Below are 20,377 nucleotides of genomic sequence, written 5' to 3'. Positions count from 1 at the left end.
GAGGGCACATGGCATCATGGGGGCTCCACTCTGCGGTTTCCAATCGTTCTCAGATTTCCGTTCCTGGGACTGTGACTTGCCCTGGGGACAGGAGGTAGAGCAGAGTCAAGAAGCTGGTTCTCTTAGTCTCACTTAGACCCTGATCCTGCCTCTGGGTCCCTAGGACAGGGAGCAGGGCTGGAGAGATCAAAGAAATGTGATATGATGGGATCTAATGTCTCCTGGACCCCAGGTCAGGGCAGCATTGATGGCAGGAGGTGGCACTGCCCAGAGGCTGGACTGAGTGGGCACTCAGACCGGGGAGTCACTTACTGCAGTCACCCCCAGCCCGCACAGCTCACTGCCCCATAGAAACATCCTCCCACTGCGGCTTGGGTGGCTCCGAGCTCTAGGGGTGCCTAGAGCCTGTCACAGCTTCTGGGACCCTAACATGTGAGTTTGGGGAGTCTTGGTCTCTCCTGACGGTATAAATAATGCTATTAATAACAGATGATATCAACTGACAGCTTGCTGTGGGCCAGGAGCAGCTCTGAACACTTTCCAGACATTGGTTCATTTAATCTAAACCCCAAGCCCACACAGGTTTATTATCCCCTTTGGAAATCACAGAGATGCACCATGGAATGGAAAGCCACAGCTTCCTCAGCCAACCTGAGCTTGACTCCATCACCCAAGGCCAGGGTCCCAGCGCCTCTTAAACCGCGCCCCCTGGTTCCAGGCTATGAAAGCTACTATTTGGCAGGGGTTCCAGGGAGCAAGTGAAGCTTAATGATTTATGGATGACTGAATGCAAGAAAGCGAACACAGGAGAGACACGAAATCTTTACGCCTTGGAAGGTTCATGTCACACCAACCGGTTGTTTTCCATCCCCTGTGAGATGGAGGTCAGTCAGCAGGAAGAATGTCCCGATCTCCAGAAAGGGTAGCATTGACACCCTGTTTCATGGTCAGTTCTGTAAGGTGTTGCCCTTGACTTGGCCAACAGTTTGAATCAGAGAGAGGGGTTTGGCAGCATAAACCCTACAGAATCCTCATAGGACGGGTGGGGGTGGGGGAGGCCCTGGGGCAGCTGCCCTGGGATAACCTAGGGAACAAACACGGAAAACTAGGGGACGTCAATCCCTATCTGGAGCTCATTAATGGGGAACACCATTCAGCTGTGAAGTCCTAGATGGGGTGATAGGCATGCTGCACCCAGGGCTAGGAGGTGGGGGCAGGAGGCAGCCACATGGGAGAAGAGGTATCGGCCAGACTCCACCTACATCTCACGTGTCCAAATTCAGGATGGAGGGACCCTATAAATGTCCAAGACCAGCCTCCCCAGAAACCCTGAGAGAGAGACAGACAGACAGACGGAGGGAGAGTGAGAGCTGCAAGCTCCCCGCCCCTGAGACCCCTGGGCCAGCCCACGGAAGGCTCCGCAGCATGTGGGAACTCCGGTCCATAGCCTTCTCCAGGGCAGTGCTCGCAGAGTTCCTGGCCACACTCCTCTTTGTCTTCTTTGGCCTCGGCTCAGCCCTCAACTGGCCACAGGCCTTGCCCTCTGTGCTGCAGATCGCCATGGCCTTTGGCCTGGCTATTGGCACCCTGGTGCAGGCTCTGGGCCACGTCAGCGGGGCCCACATCAACCCTGCTGTGACTGTGGCCTGCCTGGTGGGCTGCCACGTCTCCTTTCTCCGCGCTGTCTTCTACGTGGCTGCCCAGCTGCTGGGGGCTGTGGCCGGGGCCGCCCTGCTCCATGAGATCACACCACCAGATATCCGAGGGGACCTGGCTGTCAATGCCGTGAGTAGCCAGAACTGTGTCCTTTCCACAAGGGCAGATTCTGGGAAGTCCCTTGTGAAGGATGAGATGGGAGGGACCACATCTGGGTGAGGGTCTAGGTGGAGAGACAGAGAGAGGTGGGATGGGGAAGGGGCAGAAATGCTGGAGCCAGGAACATGGCTGCCACAGGAGAGTCAGGGTGGAAGGAGCAGTAATGTCAAGCAGCGGCTGGGTATCCACGGGTCTGCTGGTACCTTCTGCCCTGAGCCTCTTGGAGGGAGAGCCACATCAAGGACTCTCTTGACTTGATGTTCGCATTGCAGCAAGGGCTGTGCTAGGACTCATGGAGGATGGAGTCTCCAAGCAGACATGAATAGACTATGAAGAAGGAACTTCAGAGAGCTAGTCCCCAGCATCTCCCTGAGGGAAGAAGGACCCAACATTCCTTCAGCATCCACTGTGTACAGGGCTCAACAGCAGGGGCTCCATGCAAGCCACAGGTGGATAACTTACAACCTGTAAGGGAGGGATGAGAAGATCCAATTCTTAAGGACATGGAAGCTGAGACTCAGAAAGGGGAAGTACCAAAGCCAGTCTTTAAACCCAGGCTTGACTGTAAAACCTGTGATCTCTCTACCCCACCAATGTTCCCTCCTTGAGCCACCATCTAAGCCTTGTTTTGCAAATGAGGAAACTGAGGCTCAGAGAAGGGAAATGACAGACTAAAAGCTCTACAGTTTGTCAATATCAAGGAAAGTAGCAGAACCCAGGGCAAAGCTAAAGGGGAAAGGTCTCTCCAGACCTTGGAGCACATCCCCAGAGCCCATGAGCTGATGACATGACCAGTGGCTTTGGGAGCTAAGGGTGACGCTATGGCCCCTCCCCCTCCACACCCCTGCCCTCTACCTATCCTGGGTCTGGGCAAGGCCTGGGCATCTGAGGGCATGGGTGGGAAGAGACAGCCTGTGTCCCTCAACACAGCTCTAACTCTTGCTCCTCTTCCAAGCCAGGAAGGCGAGTGCTTCTTTCATGTCTCAATCTCCTGCATTTCTTGGCCTTCTCTATCCCTGGGCCACTGGATAAAAGCTCTGATGTCTCTGAAGAGTCCTGCATGGTCTCTGTGGCCATCCCCTCCCCTGTATAGGTGGCCTTCCTCATGCAAGGAGCAGGGGTGTCCCAAATGGGGAACTTCTCTCTTCAAAATGGAAAATATGATGAGTCTGGGGGCTCAAGTTTGAGAGAAGGCAAGAGTGACCACTGTGATGGATAGACTGAGAAGTCTGATCATTTCCATTGAGAATGAAATTAGTTCAGTTTGCAGCAAGATGAGGTCTAGTTAGACTAAAAGAAGAACTTCCTGAAAGCATGGACAAGAAAGCCTCAGAATGTGTAGCTGGAAAATCTCCTCTAATAGCAGGGCAACGGGAGTGCTAAGGGGCCTTGAGGACATGACCTCCTGCTCTTCCATCATCTCACAGTTGACTGGGGCCCTCAGGAGGGAAGGGTCTGGGAGGCTCCTCTGAGTTTCTGCCCAGCATTTACCATCTTGATGACCTGGTGAGAACCTTCCTGGCTGGAATGGGGCAGCAGTGGGACTGACTTGTCCTGAGTCTAGCAAGAGCCAGATGACCCCCATGGCTGAAATCAATGGAAAAGCCAGTCTGCCCACCAAGAATTTACCACTGATGTGCATCTGCTTTGTGGCAGGCCAGATTTCATTTCATTCTTGGTACAACACTGTAAGGAGAATTCTGGGATCCTCCACTGTGAGGGGTAAAATTGAGGTTCAGCATTCAATTGATTCAAATCACAGAGCCGTGTCAGCACCTGGAAACGGACCCAGAGCTGTCTGGCACCGAACCCATGTCCATACACTCTCCTTTAGATCGCTCTTTACCAGGGAATGGGGCTGGGGCTCTGCCTTTGTCATTTCCATTTGTCTCACAGTCCTCCAGGATCCATTCTGCTATCCCCATTTTACAGAAAGACAAACTGAGGCTGAAATAAATAGAGCCCCACAGCAAGTCAGAGGCTCCAAAGTATCTGCTTCCAAAGCTGTTCACAGCCCCCCACTATAGGCTCTGACTTTGGAAGATGAGAGGGAGTTGAGGTTAGACTCCAGAGAGGCCCAAGGGTGCCATCTCGATGGTTAGGATCCAAGGTGGGGGTTCAGAGCCTGGAGAAGGAGTATGGGAGCTCAGGGCTATCCCAGCTTCACCCAGCGCAGTGCCCAGACCCAGAGGGCAGGGTGTAAGGTTCAAGATAACAAAACCCAGAGAGAAATCCAGTACTGGGTGCGGCCGAGTTATGAAATCACCTCTTCACTCAGCCCCAGGTTTTCTTGTTACAAGGTAAGGTCTGCTGGGACCATGGGTGCCCCACATGGGGGTGGAGGCATCACAGTACAGGGCTCCAGGACCCCCACCTCAACCTCTGCAGGAAGTGCAGAGAGCAAATCCACAGGGCAAAACTGACGCCTGAATGCAGTAGGAATAGGCAAGGTAAAGGGGAACAAGCACAGTTGTACACTGGGCTCCTGGGGGAAGGGAACACATTAGCGCCAGCCCCTGAGCCAGTCCCTTGATCCTGTTCCTGGGAGCCCTTTGACCATAGGAGGAAAGACCACTGGCCACTCATTAACACCAGTATCCTGTGGCTTAAATAGCGAGGAAGGTCTTCCTGTAACCAGGCCTAAAACTTCCTGCTGCAATCAAAACCTCTTCCCTCCTTGTTCTTCAGGAAACAGAAATTCCATATCTCAGTACCCTTTTCCTCTCACACGGCAGGCACACAGTCCCAGTCACCAAACCTAATGGGCTATGGACTCGGTTTCCCTACCTCTAGCCTGGGAACCACAGTCAGTCGTGGGGTCCATCCCCCTGCCTGTGTACCATGGCCCAGTAAGAACCTACCAGTAGTGTGGACTAAGGTGGCTGGTGCGCCCTGGTGGATTGTGCCCAGAAGCCTATCTGGGTCCCTGGCTGCAGGTGGGCAGGAAGATGACACCAATGTGGGGAGCATGCTCAGTGTGCCCCCTCCTCTGTCCCCAGCTCAGCAACAACTCAACAGCTGGCCAGGCGGTTACTGTGGAGCTTTTCCTGACACTGCAGCTTGTGCTCTGCATCTTCGCCTCCACCGACGAGCGCCGTGGAGACAACGTGGGCACCCCTGCCCTCTCCATCGGGTTCTCTGTGGCCCTGGGCCACCTCCTTGGGGTAGGTCATGGCCACTGATTCCAGCCTCCCTGGAGGGACAGACTGGGAGGTGTCCCCAAAGAAACAGATACACAGACTGCTCTAGAGATAGATACACAGAACCCCCGAAAGTGAGAGCCACAGAGACACCCCCAGAGGGACAGACACATGGACATACTCCAGAGGGTTTGACCCCCAAGCACCACAAAGAGACAGATAGCACTCCAGCTTCAAATGAATAGCAAGCCCTGTAAATATAGCACAAACTTAATTGTCCATCCATGAATGCCCTTTAGGTTGAGGTCAAACACTGGAGAGGGGCACAAAGACTCTGGCCCCATTCTCACCCCACTCCCCTCCCTGACTCCTGCCTCCACTGCAGATCCACTACACTGGCTGCTCCATGAATCCTGCCCGCTCCCTGGCTCCAGCTATCGTCACCGGCAAGTTTGATGACCACTGGGTAATGGCCGAAACCTCCCTGTCTTCCCCTCCCGCAGAAACCCATCTCCACTAGAAGGGAGAGCAGTGGGATCAGCAAATCCACCCCGCCCCCAGTCCTCCTCCTGGGGCTACCGGGAGCCTTGGGTCCACCTTTCAGGTCTGACGCCAGAGACTCCGTTTCTACATCTACAAATGAGGATAAGAGTGGTTGTTCCTTTGGCTTTGGGGAAAGATTAAGTGAGGTTACCGGTTTAAAAGAGATGACACAGTGCCTTCGAATTCGATAAATCGTAATATTTATACTAGGCTACATATTTCTATCATTTAGCACTTATCTAGCACTTTGTTAGTATGCGCCAGGACTTATTCTAAGTGCTTTGCAAATATTGACTCATAGGGTTTTCACAACAACCCTAGGCGTTAGGTATTAGAGTGAGGAAACAGGCAGAAAGAGGGCAAGTAACTTGTCCAAGGTTACCAGGGAGTCCGCACCGAATTCGCCCCATTAGCCCCCAACTAACAAGTCTTCCCAGCTGCTCGCTCCTGCTCACTATTCGCACGGAAGAGCGTTTGATACCCTTCACCGCGCGAGGCCCCCTTTCAACGCCAACGGGGAAAGGAGCATCCCTCGAGCCGCCCTCTCGCTCGCCCCGCAGGTCTTCTGGATCGGACCCTTGGTCGGCGCCATCGTGGCCTCGCTCCTCTACAACTACGTGCTGTTCCCGCCCGCCAAGAGCCTGTCGGAGCGCCTGGCGGTGCTGAAGGGGCTGGAGCCCGACGCCGACTGGGAGGAGCGCGAAGTGCGGCGGCGGCAGTCGGTGGAGCTGCACTCCCCGCAGAGCCTCCCGCGCGGCAGCAAGGCCTGAGCGCCCGGACGGGCTGGGGGAGCTCGCCCGCCCGCCCGCCACCCCGCCGGAGCCCCTCTCCCCAGGCTCGAAGCCGGCCCCCAGGGCACAGTAGCTGCTTCCAAGACGCGCCGAGCGGCCAGGGCCCCGGGCACCGCGGTGAGCCGGGCAGATTCCCCTGGCCTGAGGCTGCGGGGCAGCAAGTAGTGGACCCTGAGGCGCCTGGCAGGGAGCTGGGGAGGGAGGGCGGAGCTAGAAGCCTCCTCCGAGAGCCTGCGCAAGTGTACTGGGGGGCTGGGGGACGGGAGCTGGAAAAGGTGCCCCAGGATTTTTTGCGTGTGCGTCCCCCAAGTGCCTTTCTGTCCCCAAGTGCAGGGCTGTGCACACTCCTGAGTGTAAGCAGGTGTGCCTGCGCTGGCGCAAGTGTGCCCTGGCTGATCACCTCTCACTCGTTTCTTGACCCCTCCCTCCCCACCTGCAATAAATCCGCGTCCTCTGCAGTGGAGGGGTCCTGTCCCCAGGAGCGCTAAGCGCGCTCCCAGGTAGAAGAGAAGAGGAGGGTGTGGAGGCCACTCTGAGAGGGCTGGAGGGAGGCACTGATTTCCACTCCCGGCTCTGCCCCTTCAGGGAAGTTTCCCCAAGCTGCAGCACTGGCTCCTAAGATTTGCCAGGAACCCTCGCTAGAGGTAGCGAGGTTTCAACCAGAAGACAGCTCCCCCCAGAATTGGCCTGGGATGGGAGCGGAGAGAGGGCAATCGAGGCCAAGGACCTCCCTCCTGCCCTAAGAGAGGACCTCGCCCCAGAAAGAAGCAGGCATATGTGTGTATGTGCATAGCCAGCAGGTATACCTGCGACCCCATCTGGGAGGGGTGGGGGCGGGGGGAGCTCCAGACTGAGAGATTAGCCTCCCACTGTGGCAGAGAAAACAAAAGGCCTTAGTGGGCCCCTGGCCTTTGTCTTGGGAGGAGGAAGATTTGCAACTAGACACTTCTTGAAAGGAGACACTCAGTTTCGCAAGTGAGCCCTCTCACCCAGCACACACCTATGGCTGGCTGGGCAAGGCACTCAGGCACGTAACCACAGGCACCAGGCAACATGTCCCCATCACCTATCCCACTTCTGGCCCCTTCCCAGGAAGCAGCTCTTCTTCCTCTCTCTCCCTTCCACCTCCCCAGCCCTTCTGCCCCCTCCCTTCTGGCTCCCCCCATAGGACCTTATTGCGGAGAGAGCAGCCTAGCACTTTCTAGGCCAAAGAAGGGGAAATGACTTGTCTAGGCAGAGACAGGTCTATGTCTAGAGCCGGGTCTTCTAAATTTCCAGGCCAGTGCGATGTTTCTCAAATGAGATTAACTGGGATTAAGTGAGATCATGCATGTAAAGATGCTGTGTGAACTGTAAGTCCTCATACCATTATCACGCATTAGTGGGATCATTTCGTTATTTCTGTTCCTGGGGGTGGGGTGGGGTGGGGTGGGGTAGGGGGGAAGAATGCAGAAGGGGCATGACCTTTGGCCTCCTGTACCTCCTTTAGTTGGTGGTTAAAGCAAAGGCAGGCCCTGGGGCCCCAAGGTACCAGCAGGAGATGGGTGTGGGGCTAGCCCCATCCTGATCCAGCCTCTTCACCAACCCCAACCCTGAGCCTGCCATTGACTGTTCTCCCCTTGCCTCCCCTCCTCCCACCACCCATGCCAGCCGTGCTCCCCTCCCTCTCCAGCTTGTTGCATAGCTGACCTAAGGACCACACCGTGAGCCCCCTTCTCCGTGCTCTGATGCCTTCATGCTTTCAAGGCTTTTCTCTGTGTCTGTCCCACACTGCACAAGCATCATTGTGCACCAGAGCTTCCAGCCCCTTCGGGCCCTCCACTCCCTTCAGAGACAAACTGGATAAGGAACACATATCTGTAATCATACCCACTGCCTCCTCTAAGCTCTTTTCTGTCTTCCTTGAGCAAACCTTCCTTCGGGTTAGAAAAAGCCTGCCCTCAGTCATAGATGCTATGGAGATGATTCTCCCAATCCTTGAACAGCTGATGACAGTCACCTGGCCTTGTTCCTGGAGGAGGGGTCAAGTCAGAGTCCAAAGTAACCCCCAGGCTGTACTTCTGGCAGCTGAGTGTCCTTGCACTGGAATTTCAAAGGCAGCAAGGTTCTGAGCTGTAAGCCAAGCCTTGACGTGTCTCAGGTATTTCATCCCCTCCTCACTTCTCCCCACCAGATCCATCTCAGCTCAGTCACTCAATAGTTTCTGACTCTTTGCAACTCCTGGACTCTGACCCACGAGGCTCCTCTGTCCATGGCATTTTTCAGGCAAGAATACTGGAGTGGGTTGTCATTTCCTTCTCCACAGATCCCTCCAGAAGTTGCCAAAAATTTCTCCCTACAGCTGTTCCTCTTCCAAGACGACACTGTCCCCTGAACTAAATGTGAGAGCCCCACTGCTTCCAGCCCCGATTGCCCAGATTGGGATCACTGAGGTCAGAAGTCAAAGCAGGATTCAAGTGATGGGATGGAGGGGAACTACACCTATTAAGCATGTTTGTGTCCCAGTTTCTGAGCCAGGTGGGGAGACAATGACGAAGAACACAGGCTGGTTTCTGCCCTCAAAGAGCACCCAGTCTGGAGAAGGGCGGAGGCCACATACCAAACCAGACAGAGGCAGGGCAGCATGGAGGCAGATGGACAGAACTTCAGGTCCCCAGCTGGAGAATGAGGAGATTCTGAGCTGAGGGGAGGAGGGGCTGGCCACTGGGCCTCAGCTGCCTCCACCTCTGCACTCCCACTTTGCTCCAGATGACTTTGCCCCTGCGCGGGTTGCTTCAATACTCTTTTGGGTCTTTAAGCTGCGATTCTGTATCTGGGCAGTGCCTCCCAGCTAGACGATGAGCCCTTTGGGGGCAGGGCTCCTTTTGGTTCTCAGATGGCACCCTCCTCTCTATCTTCCCCCATCCGTCTTGTGTCTCCCACAGTGCTCTGCACATAGTAAACACTCAATAAATGCACACTTGTCAATAAATGCTGTTTCTGTCACAACTTAGAAATGGTCCGTGCAGTCCGAGGAGCCAGCAGACAGACTAGAGTCTGTGGCATGTCATGAGCACCCAGAGCTGCCTCGAGGGGTGGTGCAGAAGGGATCTCAATGCCGAAGGAGCTCAGCTGGGAGGCCTGTGGTGTCCGAGTGCCACTGTCAGCCTGGCCCAAATGGGTATGCTGGGCTGTGTCACCCAGGTGGCACTGCAGGGAGGCCACCAGGACATGGGCTGGCTGTGTGGCCACCAGAGAGAGTGAAGGAGCCCCTCTTGGTCCCCTTGTACAGACTAGAGCACCATGTTGGGGAGACAGGGCAGGGACCTGGCATAACAGTTATCCCAGGGTCTGGGATAACACCTAACACTGAACGTGCAAGATCAGCCTCCTGTTCTTCTCCCCAAACCTGTTCCTGCATGGTCCTTCCCATCTCAACTGATGGCAACATCATCTTTCCAGCTTGAGGCCAAAAGGCTTGAGCCATCTTTGACTCCCCATTCTCACACCCAGCCCTGACTCCATCAGGGAATCCTGTCACTTCTACCTTCAAAGGGATCCAGATCTCTCACCTTCAGTACTTCCCACCAGGCCACTGTGTCCCTGCCTCCATGCCCCTCTCATCTCTTCTCAACACAGCAACACAGGTGTCTTTTAAAGCTTTGTCAGGGGCATGCCTGGTGGCTCAGTGGTAAAGAATCTGCCTACAAATGCAGGAGACACAGGTTTGATCCCTGACTTGGGAAGATCCCAAGTGCCTCGGAGCAGCTAGGCCCATATGCCACATGTACTGGACCTGTGTTCTAGAGCCCGGGAGTTGCAGCCACTGAGCCCACTCTTAGCAACTGCTGAAGCCCGAGTGCCCTAGACCTGTGCTGCACAACAAGAGGAGCTCACACATTGCAACTGGAGAGTAGCCCCCCCACTCACTGCAACTAGAGACAAGCCCGTGCAGCAACGAAGATCCAGCACAGTCATAAAAAAATTAATTTTTTTTTAAAACCTTTGTCAGGGACTTCCTTAGTGGTCCAGTGGCCAAGACTGCACTTCCATTACAGGAGGCATGGGTTCAATCCCTGGTCAGGGAAGTTACGCATGCCACGCGGTACAGCCAAAAAGAAAAACAAAAAGAATTTTTTCAGCGCACACCAGTCTCCCATCAGTGACTCCCTCAGTCTCTTGAGTAAAGCCTGCGGTCCTTCTGGTGATGCACAAGGCCTGCCCACCTCCACCGCTCTCTGACCTCCCTCGCTTTCTCTGCTCCAGCAATTCAGGCCACTCCCTCTGCCTGGAATGTTCTTCCCCTCCACATGCATGGTTCTTTCCCTCTCTTCTTGAAACCAAGCAAGATGTTATGGGGCTCCTGGGCACAAAAGCCTTTCTGCGTCACCTTGTCTGAGTTCCAAAGGGCAGGTTCAAACATTTGCTGATCAGGCAAGGGAGGAAATGCAGAGACAAGGGAGGAGCAGCCAAGAAAGAGTAGTGCAGCCTTGGGAGCAGGGTCCTGGTTCCCCCTCAAGGGATATACATAATGTTATCTCTGAGCTCCCCTGCAGAATTAAAACTCATATCAAATAGAAGACGTGATGAAACACTCTTCTTTCCAGAGAAGGTCACAGTTCACCCATCACCTGATGCCAGATGACCTCAAGGAATGTGGGTCCTGCACACACCCTGATCCCTGATCCTGACTAAAAGACTCTTCACAGCCCCCTACCACCCCCCCCCAAAGTTGGGAAACACAGTTTTGAGGGCATTAGTCCACTGTGGCCCCCTTTACTGGCAAAGCATTAAATCTCTTCTCTTCTACTTCACCCCAAACCCTGTCTCCGAGATTCGATTCAGCACCAGTGTACAGAGGCTGAGCTTCTGGCATCAGTTTTCCATTCTGGGAAATTCCATTTGAAAGGCACCTGCTGGGGCAGAGGCCACAGGCTAAGCGGAACTTGGAAGCTGATTTGAGCCTTGTGCTGTTTGGTTTTTGGTTTGAGGCTTCTGTTGCTGGCAAGGATTTTGGTTTGTTCTTGGTCTGCACTTGAGTGTTCTATCGATCAAACATGGGAAATGCTTCATCTTCAATTCCATCTGATAGTCCTCTGGAGAAAATCCTGGCAGACTGATCGGCCTATAGCTATGAACCTATGACTAAAGAGAAATGAGATCCTGTTGTAATTCTGTTTGGCCAATGTGCATTCTTAAAAGTGAGGAGAGGTGGCCTTTGTATGATCACCTATTTTTCAGCTAGAATGGCTTCGTCACAGGGATGGAAAGGCTGGGAATTCGCTCCCCTCCATCGTGGCCAGCCACTCTGGGATCCTTGAAGGCCAGTTCTGGGCTTGTTCTCCTTCAAGAACTGAGCTAATCTCTTTGGAACCCTCAGTCTGGGAGTGGAAGTGAAGGTTTTAGATTATACCTCCTCTGATTTTCTATCTGTGTGACCGTGGCTTATCTATCATTTGTATCTGTGTGTGTTGTTTTGGGGTTAGCCACTCTGTCTTGTGCAAGATGGGGAAATTCTTCATTGTGAACCACTCTGAGTTCTCCATCTGGGAGTGGAAATGGAATCTTCGGGCTACACCTAGTCTAATATTTTGTCTGTTGAACCATGTTGTTGTCTGTCTGTATGTGTGGCAGTACTTGCACTGACCAGTGGAGGGGTCTTTGGTAAATAACAGGTCTCACTTGGACAACATCAGGGTATCCTTCTCTAGTGCACTGGGCTTCGCCTGTGGCGGAGGGTTGGTTAGAATTTTCCCTTCTGGACTAGCCTTGATATAGGTGATCAGAGCTCTATCTTCTATCTTGTAGTCCCTCTAGGGTGTTTTTCCAAAGCTGGGAAGTTTTCAGCTATGCTCCCATGAAAAGGAATTGGTATTTCTGATAAACCTATTTGCAGGGCAGCAATGGCGATGCAGACATAGATAACAGACTTATGGACCTGGGGAAGCGGGGGAAGGAGAGGGTGGGACGAATGAAAAGAGTAGCATGGAAACTTATACACTACCACATGTAAAATAGATAGCCAGTGGGAATTTGCTGGGTGCCTCAGAGAACTCAAACCGGGGCTCTGTGACAATCTAGAGGGGTTGGATGGCATGGGAGGGAGGAGGGAGGTTCAAGAAGGAGGGGACATATGTATACCTATCGCTGATTCATGTTGATGTACAGCAGAAACCAACACAATATTGTAAAGCAATTTTCTTTCAATTAAAAATAAATAAAAAAAAATTTTAAACAAAGGCGAATTTTTAAAAATTCAGTAATTTGGCTTAAAAACCACACTACTTTACTTCCTGTGATGGTTAATTTTATGTATCAACTTGGCCTAGCCACAGTGCCTAGATATTTAGTCAAGAATTATTCTGAATGTTTCTGTGAAGGTATTTTTTTGTGTGAGATTAGCATTTACATTAAAGAAATTTTAATAAAACTGAAGTCCTCTGTAATGTGGGCAGGCCACAATCAACCAGTTGAAGGCCTTAATAGAACAAGACTAACTTCCCTTAAGCAAGAAGGAATTCTGCCACCTGATTGTCTATGAACAAGAACTCTTCACTGAGTTTCCAGCCTAATCACCTATCCTATCAGGTTTGGGGATCCTCAAGCCAACTGTGAAAGCCAATTTCTTAAAACAAATCTCTCTATATTCAAAGAAAAAGAAATTGGTATTTATCTCCTCCTGTGCCACGGCAACCCACTTCAGTACTCTTGCCTAGAAAATTCCATGGATGGACGAGCCTGGTGGGCTACAGTCCATGGGGTCGCAGAGTCAGACATGACTGAGTGACTTTTCACTCACATGCCTTGAGATGTAAATGTTCTACCAGGATTCTCAAGAACATTTATCTAGACTATCTCTACTTTCTGAGATTGAAGAAAGAGAAAAAAGAAAGAGGGGGGCCTCAAATGGAAAAACTGTGGGATCTCTGGTTCTGTCAGTATGTAAAAATAACTGGTAAATTAGCTCTATGTAATTGTCTTTAAAAAAAAGTGCTTATAAATTAAATATTTTAAAAATTGGCCAAGATGAACTTCAGGACCATGTGATCTGGGAAATATTCAGTACTGAATTGATATCTGCTATTGAAGGTGGCTTAAGCTTGTTGGTTCGATTAATATAGACATGTCTTTAGAGTCATCAATATTAAACATAATACTTCTGTTGTACTTAGGTTTCAGTTCAGTTCAGTCACTCAGTCGTGTCCGACTCTTTGCAACCCCATGAACCGCAGCACGCCAGGCCTCCCTGTCCATCACCAACCCCCAGAGTTTACCCAAACTCATGTCCATTGAGTCAGTGATGCCATCTAACCATCTCATCCTCTGTCGTCCCTGTCTCCTCCTGCCTTCAATCTTTCCCAACATCAGGGTCTTTTCAAATGAGTCAGCTCTTTGCATCAGGTCGCCAAAATACTGGAGTTTCAGCTTCAACATCAGTCCTTCCAATGAACACCCAGGACTGATTTCCTTTAGGATGGACTAGTTGGACCTCCTTGCATTCCAAGGGACTCTCAAGAGTCTTCTCCAACACCACAGTTCAAAAGCATCAATTCTTCTGCACTCAGCTTTCTTTATAGTCCAGTTCTCACATCCATACATGACTACTGGAAGAACCATAGCCTTGACTAGATGGACCTTTGTTGACAAAGTAATGTCTCTGCTTTTTAATATGCTGTCTAGGTTGGTCATAACTTTCCTTCCAAGGAATAAGCATCTTTCAATTTCATGGCTGCAATCAAGTAAGACCTTATTATATCTGTTGCAAATCTGTCAAGGAAAGTAACAATGTGAAGAAGCTTTTGTTTATTTATTGGCCATGATCTGTAGTATGTGGGATCTTAGTTCCCCAACCAGGAATCAAACCTCGGGCCGCTTGTATTAGAAGCACAGAGTCTTAACCAATGAACCATCAGGGAAGTCCTTTAAGGAAAGTAAATGTAAATGATAAGAGCTTTTAGGTAAACTGTAGGGGAATAATTATGGTTTAGGAATGTCCACTTGAGGAGGATCTCTCTGGATATTTAGTAACATGAAATGTTAGTTAAATGATGGAAGTTTGTTGACTAGCTGGGTCATTCCCAAATAAGATACCAAGACATCAATTACTAAACAAAGAAATTAAAGACATTTAGGTCTATCAATGAATATGTTTGGTGCCACCCAGAGATGTTCTCTATAAGAAAGCAAATTTAAAAAAAAAAAAAAAAGAAAGCAAATTTTTTAAGAAATTATCATTGGTATTTATGTTCACCAATCAATAGAATGCTAATATAAAAGTTTATAATTTCTTACTTCTTAATTTTCACTAGAAATCAAGGTTTTTTAAGAGGTGAGGACTCTAATTTAAACATGTAATTAAAGCTAATACAAGTAATAAAGGAAACATCTCAGTATGCTCTAGGAAAGTGGGATGTGTGTTTTCAGTAAGGAAAGTATAAGGAATGGAATTACATTTTATTAAGGAAAAACAAAGTGAGTCCATCTTAGAACTCATTGTTTTTGGATGGAAAAATGAGGAATGGGCTAATAAGGATGCAGAAAATAATGGAAGGTTTGTAGGAAGTGGACCCTGAGAAGAGTTTTATTCATGGTCAAGTCTGGTTGAGTTTGGAATGAATTTAACTGAGTAAATGAATTTCAAAAGTAAGCTGATTTGAAACTTGAATTTTATTTTTATCTCTGTTGAGAAGACAATTTTTCTTAAAACATTGAACTGGCTCTGATAACAGATTTCTTTACCTCTTAAGTTATCTGTTCTATATTTGCCTTTGAAATCTTTTATTGTCACTATGTTAAGTGAATAACTATTGTTTCACAGTGACTTATGATCTTATACACCCAAGTGTTTTGAAACTTTTTGACAAGCATCCCAAATATCAGGACTTTTAAAAAATATTTATATATTTATTTGACTGCATCAAGTCTTAGTTGCAGCACATGGGATCTTTGTTGCATCATGTTATATTGCTGCAAAATTTAATTGAATTATTAAAGGACACTCTTTGTTTCTGAGGTTTAACTCAGTCATCTATTTTTGGATGAAGATCAGATGCTACATGATCTGCAACCAAGAGATTAATACCAGGTTATGGTCATTTAAATTTAAAGGCTCCCTTATGTTGGGGACAATTAAACCATACTAGAGATAACCAGCCTAGCAACACTAGGAAATTGGGCTGGGTGCTTCATGGACAATGCCAATATATAATTTCCCTTAAAGATAACAACTGGTATAGAACAAAGTCAGACAAACTGAGACATACTAGGCTGCACCTAATAGAAGTTCTTGACTTAAATTCTTACTTATGACCTTACTAATACTGCTAGCTATATTATTTTTTACTTTACCTTTTTTACAAAGCTGTTTTTTTTTAATTACCAAATGTGTGACTGAGCCTCTGATAAGATGCTGATATAAGTTCCATAAGAGATTAATGAATGTAAAAATTCTAGATATGGGAAGAAACAAGAGGGAATGTTTTCCTGAACCATAAGAGACTAGTAAGACAGGGAGTCTGGAGATTTGGGGCTACTATTAATAAGGCCTAGTCCAGTAATAGCACGTTGAGTAGCCTATCAGTGAAATCTTCGCCAGAACTGGGAGTAAGTATTCTCAGCACTGTGGGATGAAGTGACCATGAAATGACTCCCGCCAAACTATGGTCAAATTCATGACCCTGAAGGGGCTCTGCCAACTGAAAATTGGCACTTGCCATCTGCCTCTGCAAGGATTAGGTCAAGGCCACTGCAGCCACTGACCTTCAACACACCCTGAAAGGAGTTCAGGGTGGAGATCAGGAATGAGGTACTCTGTGCTCTGGAAAAAACTGGAAGAACAGGCCGTCAGATAGTTGGATACTCAGGAGATTTTATGAGCCCAAATTCTTGCATCTTCTCATATCAAGAAAAGCACTGAAATCATTAACAGTGACATCTGCTTTGGCCATGAGGAGGGAAAAATATTTGAAAATCAAAACGGAGTAGCTGTGGTTCAGACATCAGCTAAGTGACCATTGTGGATTTCAGACACATTCCTGGATTGCTGAGAACTTGAACTTTCTGAGCTGTGTCACACTTATGATGCTACCAGCCATTCTCAAAGCAATGTCTTCTGGCAGTTGGTAGCTGCAACCAGATGGTTTCAAGGTATCCGCTTAAAATGATTAAATTTTTAGACAATAAAATTGGTTTAGGTCAGATGTTAGCAAAAAAAAAAAAAAAGACAATATGTGTAGTAGTCAGTATCTCCTGTTATGTATATGTTAATGCTGTTAAAAACCTCCTTAGGTAAAATTAGATAACTGGCCACAGTGAGTCTCTTCAAAGGGCCAGCTCCAGACTGGGTTTCAGGTTTATTCTCCTGAATTCCTCAGGGAATGAGATCTATTTTGTCTATTAGAATTCCGGTTGTCACTATTCCGACTACTTCTAATTGGATCTGTTGCACCAAGTGGTGGACCAGGGGTTTGCGATTTTAATTGAACTAAACTCTGATCCAGGATTTGAAACTCACGAATATTTCCAATTCAGTGTCCAGTTGAGGCAGGACTATGCCCTATTTTAGAAGGAAGTAGCCAGAGTGGCCACTGTCCCACTCCCTGAAAAAAGTTCAGGAAGGTTAAAAAGAGAAGAGGAGAATTTCCTTGGTGGTTCATTAGTTAAGAATCTGCCTGCCAGTGCAGGGGACACAGACTCCATCCCTGGTCCAGGAAGATTCCCCATGCCATGGGGCAACTAAACCTGTAAATTGCAACTACTGAGCCCACGCTCTAGGGCCCACACGCCACATCTACTGAAGCCCATACACTCTAGAGCCCATGCTTCACAACAAGAGAAGACACCAATGAGAAGCCCACACACCGCAACTAGAGAGTAGCCCCTGCTCACCAAAACTAGAGAAAGCCCATGTGCAGCAACAGGACCCAATGCAGCCGATCAATTAATTTTTCTAAATGTTGGGACTTCCCTGGTGGTCCAGTGGCTAGGACTTGTGCTCTCAATGAAGAGGACCAGGGTTCAATCCTTGGTTGGGAAACTAAGATCCCACATGCCACATAGTACAGCCAAAAAAGAAAAAGAAGAAAGGGAGGATTGAAACCAAGTCCCCCTAAGATTGAGTTCCTCTGCTGAGTTTATGATTAATATGCTTGCCTGCTAAGTTGCTTCAGTTGTGTCTGACTCTGTGTGACCCTATGGACCATAGCATGCCAGACTCCTCTGTCTGCCCATGGGATTCTCCAGGCAAGAACACTGGAGTGGGTTGCCATGCCCTCCTTCAGGGGATCTTCGTGACCCAGAGATCAAATCTGCATCTTCTGCATTGGCAGGCAGTCTCTTTACCACTACCACCACCTGGGAAGCATTTATTTTTAACTTCTCTATCCAAAATGATTATTCCCCTTCTTGTCCAATACCTGTTCTCCTCAGGATTGAGAAGTATCAAAGAAAAGCGGGTATTGAGATCAAGCAGGACCCTATGGAACTCTTGGGCACAAAAGCCTCTCTGCATCACCTTGTCTGAGTTTCAAAGGGCAGGTTCAAATAGTTGCTGATCAGGGAAGGGAGGGGATGCAAAGACAAGGGAGGAGCAGTCAAGAAACAGTAGTACAGCCTTGGGGGCAGGGTCCTGGTTCCCCCTCAAGGAATATATATAATGTTATCTTTGAACTCTTGCACAGAACTAAAACTCCCACCAAATGGAAGACGTGATGAAGCACTCTTCATTCCAGAGAAGGTCACAGTTCACCCATCACCTGATGCCATATGATCGCTGGATTGAAGGAATGTGGGTCCTGCACGCACCCTGATCCTTATCAGCAACCCTGTCCCTGGACAATAAGACTCCTCACAGGCCCTCCTCAAATGGGGGACACACAACTTTGAGGGCATTAGCCCACTGTGGCCCCCTTTGCCTGGCAAAGCAATAAAACGATCCTTTTCTGCTTCACCCAAAACTCTGTCTCAGAGATTTAATTTAGTTCAGAGGCCAGATTCAGCTTTACTCTCCAAGTCTTTGCTAAGATGTCACCTTGTCAATAAGACCCTCACTGACAACCATTTAAAATTGCAAAGAACCAGTCCCCCATAACATATTTTATTATTCCATAGCACTTAACTGGACTCTATTGCACTATATATTTTCCATATGTCTATTATTTATTGTTTGTTTCCTTTCACTAGAATATTAGTTCCACATGGCAAAGACATTGCCTGCTACCTCATGGGTATATCTCCAGTGCCTAGAACAGTGCCTGGTATGTAGTAAGTGCTCAATAAGTCTTTGGATATGAATGAATGACTCTTCCCCAAACCTGGGGGTGTGTGGACTCTTGGCAGCATCACCTACTGCTAACTACCCTGCCATTTCTACCCCCAGCCTGAAACTGCTGCCAAAGAACCAAGGGAACCCAATATCAGGAGAAAAAGCAGGGGTTCCTCCTGAGAGATTCTAACTTTCCCTGCCACACACAGGGAGATCCATCTCCCAGCCCAGAGAGGTCCCAAGGAAGCGTTCCTCTGGGACTGACCAGGAAGGATCCAAGTGCTCAGGGCAAAGATAATTCCAGCATATGGGCACTCTTGTGACAGCTTGAGGACAGAGGGACCCTGATGGTCAGAGAGAGGTAGAAAGGCCTCAAGCCAGGCCTAGGAAACATAACCAGCTGCCCTCATTTGAACAACCTGGATAGATAGGGTCTTGTTCTTCAGCTACACCAGGTCAGTCCTGACGAGCCTGTGGGTCTCATCTTAGCTCACCGTGTGACCCTGGGCAAGGCAGAACCTGTGAGTCTGATTTTCCTCACAGGTAGCTCAGAATTTAATCACACAGTGGAGGCCAGAGCTGTTGGTTAGCTGTAAAAGATTGGTCTCAAAACCTCAAGGAGGAGCTTCCTTCCCCTGGTGACACTTTAAGACTGTGGAGTTTAAGATCTGTGGATTTATGAGAGCAGTGCCTTGAAGAGAGAGAGTGAAAAAAAGGGTGGAAGGGGGCAGACTGGAGGCAAGACAGAGGTGACAGAGCTTAGTCCTCAAAGGCCTCTGGGGTCATGAATGTTCTCGTTCCAGTCTGCACCGGTCTGTACCAGGCCCGCAGGGCCCTGTGCCCCCAAGCCCAGATGAAGATCCTGTACACAGCCGCCACCCTCTGCCAGGGGCAGGACCACAGGACCCAGGGCAGAAGGGACCGATGGGCCCCCTGTCTTAAGAGGAGAGACGTGGGGGAGGAGCGGCTCCAGCAGGAAACCAGGGCAGAGCAGGAACAATAGCGAGGTTCCTTCCGTCCTTGTTTTCTTTGTTTTCTTTGGCCTCTTAGCTGCCATGGAGCCCAGATCCTGCTCCTCCAGGTCCTTGACTTTCCTCCGGCCCGCCCCTCAGCCCCCTGCCAGAGGAGCACCTGTTCCCTCCCTCTGCTGCACCGTCCTGCTGCGCTCCACACGCAGCCCTCAAGAGGCTTTTAAAATTACAGTCACAATGTGAGGAAACTTTATGGAGCCTCACTCTCTGCCAAGCACTAATCTGAGTACTTCCCAAAGATGGGGCATGGTAGCCGTGGAGGCGTCTTTACTGCAGCTCCACTCTTGGGATCTTGGGGGTCCGTCCTTGCCCCTCTTCCAAGCTCTCAAGGGCCCTCCAGCCTCATTCCCCACATACCTACCCAGGGATTAGGGAAGAGGGAAGGATGGGAGGGGTGCGGGTGGGGGGAAGAAGGGGCGGCGGAGAGGGGGGACTGGGAAGGGCAGGAAGAAAGTGTTACCCAGTCCACGGGCGGGAGAACTTGACTTTGGGGGAACTAAAATAGACCACATGTAAGACATTCAGACGTGGAAAATGATGCAACGACTGGCAGAGACAAAGTCACAGAGAGCAAAAGAGATGAGGAAAGGTGAAATAGAGAGTAGATGCTAGGATGGCCAAGTCCGGGGCAGGCTATGAGCACGGTGCTCATTATCCCCCCAAACGCCCCGGCTCGAATCCAGGAGGTCTGCCCCGCCCGAGTCAGGGAGAGGCCCGCGATGACCAGACCGCCCCGCACGGCCCTGCCGGGCCGGCCGTCCGCCCCCGCCACCGCGGGCCCGCAGGGAGCTGGGTGGCGGCGACGCTGTCCTCAGG

At 49.9% G+C, this 20,377-nt stretch overlaps 2 protein-coding genes across 3 annotated transcripts in view; both read left to right on the top strand.

Moving 5' to 3' along the window:
• Positions 1-20,377, top strand: part of LOC122682197 (tubulin alpha-1C chain-like) — a 1,110,822-nt gene that overhangs the window by 611,650 nt on the left and 478,795 nt on the right. The window lies entirely within an intron of this gene.
• AQP2 (aquaporin 2) lies at positions 1,330-18,180 on the top strand. 2 transcript variants are annotated; one of them, XR_006337300.1, is made up of 5 exons: positions 1,331-1,785; positions 4,815-4,979; positions 5,341-5,421; positions 6,059-6,406; positions 17,947-18,180. XR_006337300.1 is itself a non-coding variant. In XM_043885163.1 (4 exons), exons 1-4 carry the CDS (start codon positions 1,426-1,428, stop codon positions 6,266-6,268), a joined length of 816 nt encoding a protein of 271 aa, XP_043741098.1. In that variant the 5' UTR covers positions 1,330-1,425; the 3' UTR covers positions 6,269-9,260. The 2 variants fall into 2 exon arrangements, 1 of the variants encoding a protein (XP_043741098.1); XM_043885163.1 differs by lacking the exon at positions 17,947-18,180 and having other exon boundaries at positions 1,330-1,785; positions 6,059-9,260.

This window comes from Cervus elaphus, chromosome 3 (assembly GCF_910594005.1).
Source record: "Cervus elaphus chromosome 3, mCerEla1.1, whole genome shotgun sequence".
Lineage (NCBI taxonomy): Eukaryota > Metazoa > Chordata > Mammalia > Artiodactyla > Cervidae > Cervus > Cervus elaphus.
The sequence above is the reverse complement of the archived record's forward strand: the minus strand, read 5'-3'. Positions and strand labels throughout refer to the sequence as shown.

Excerpts from the sequence above, each read along its gene's own strand:
- AQP2 (XM_043885163.1), top strand. The coding sequence starts at position 1,426 with ATGTGGGAACTCCGGTCCATAGCCTTCTCCAGGGCAGTGCTCGCAGAG. Across the intron at positions 1,786-4,814 it reads GGGACCTGGCTGTCAATGCC|CTCAGCAACAACTCAACAGC; the intron begins GTGAGTAGCCAG and ends CTCTGTCCCCAG. Across the intron at positions 5,422-6,058 it reads GCAAGTTTGATGACCACTGG|GTCTTCTGGATCGGACCCTT; the intron begins GTAATGGCCGAA and ends CTCGCCCCGCAG.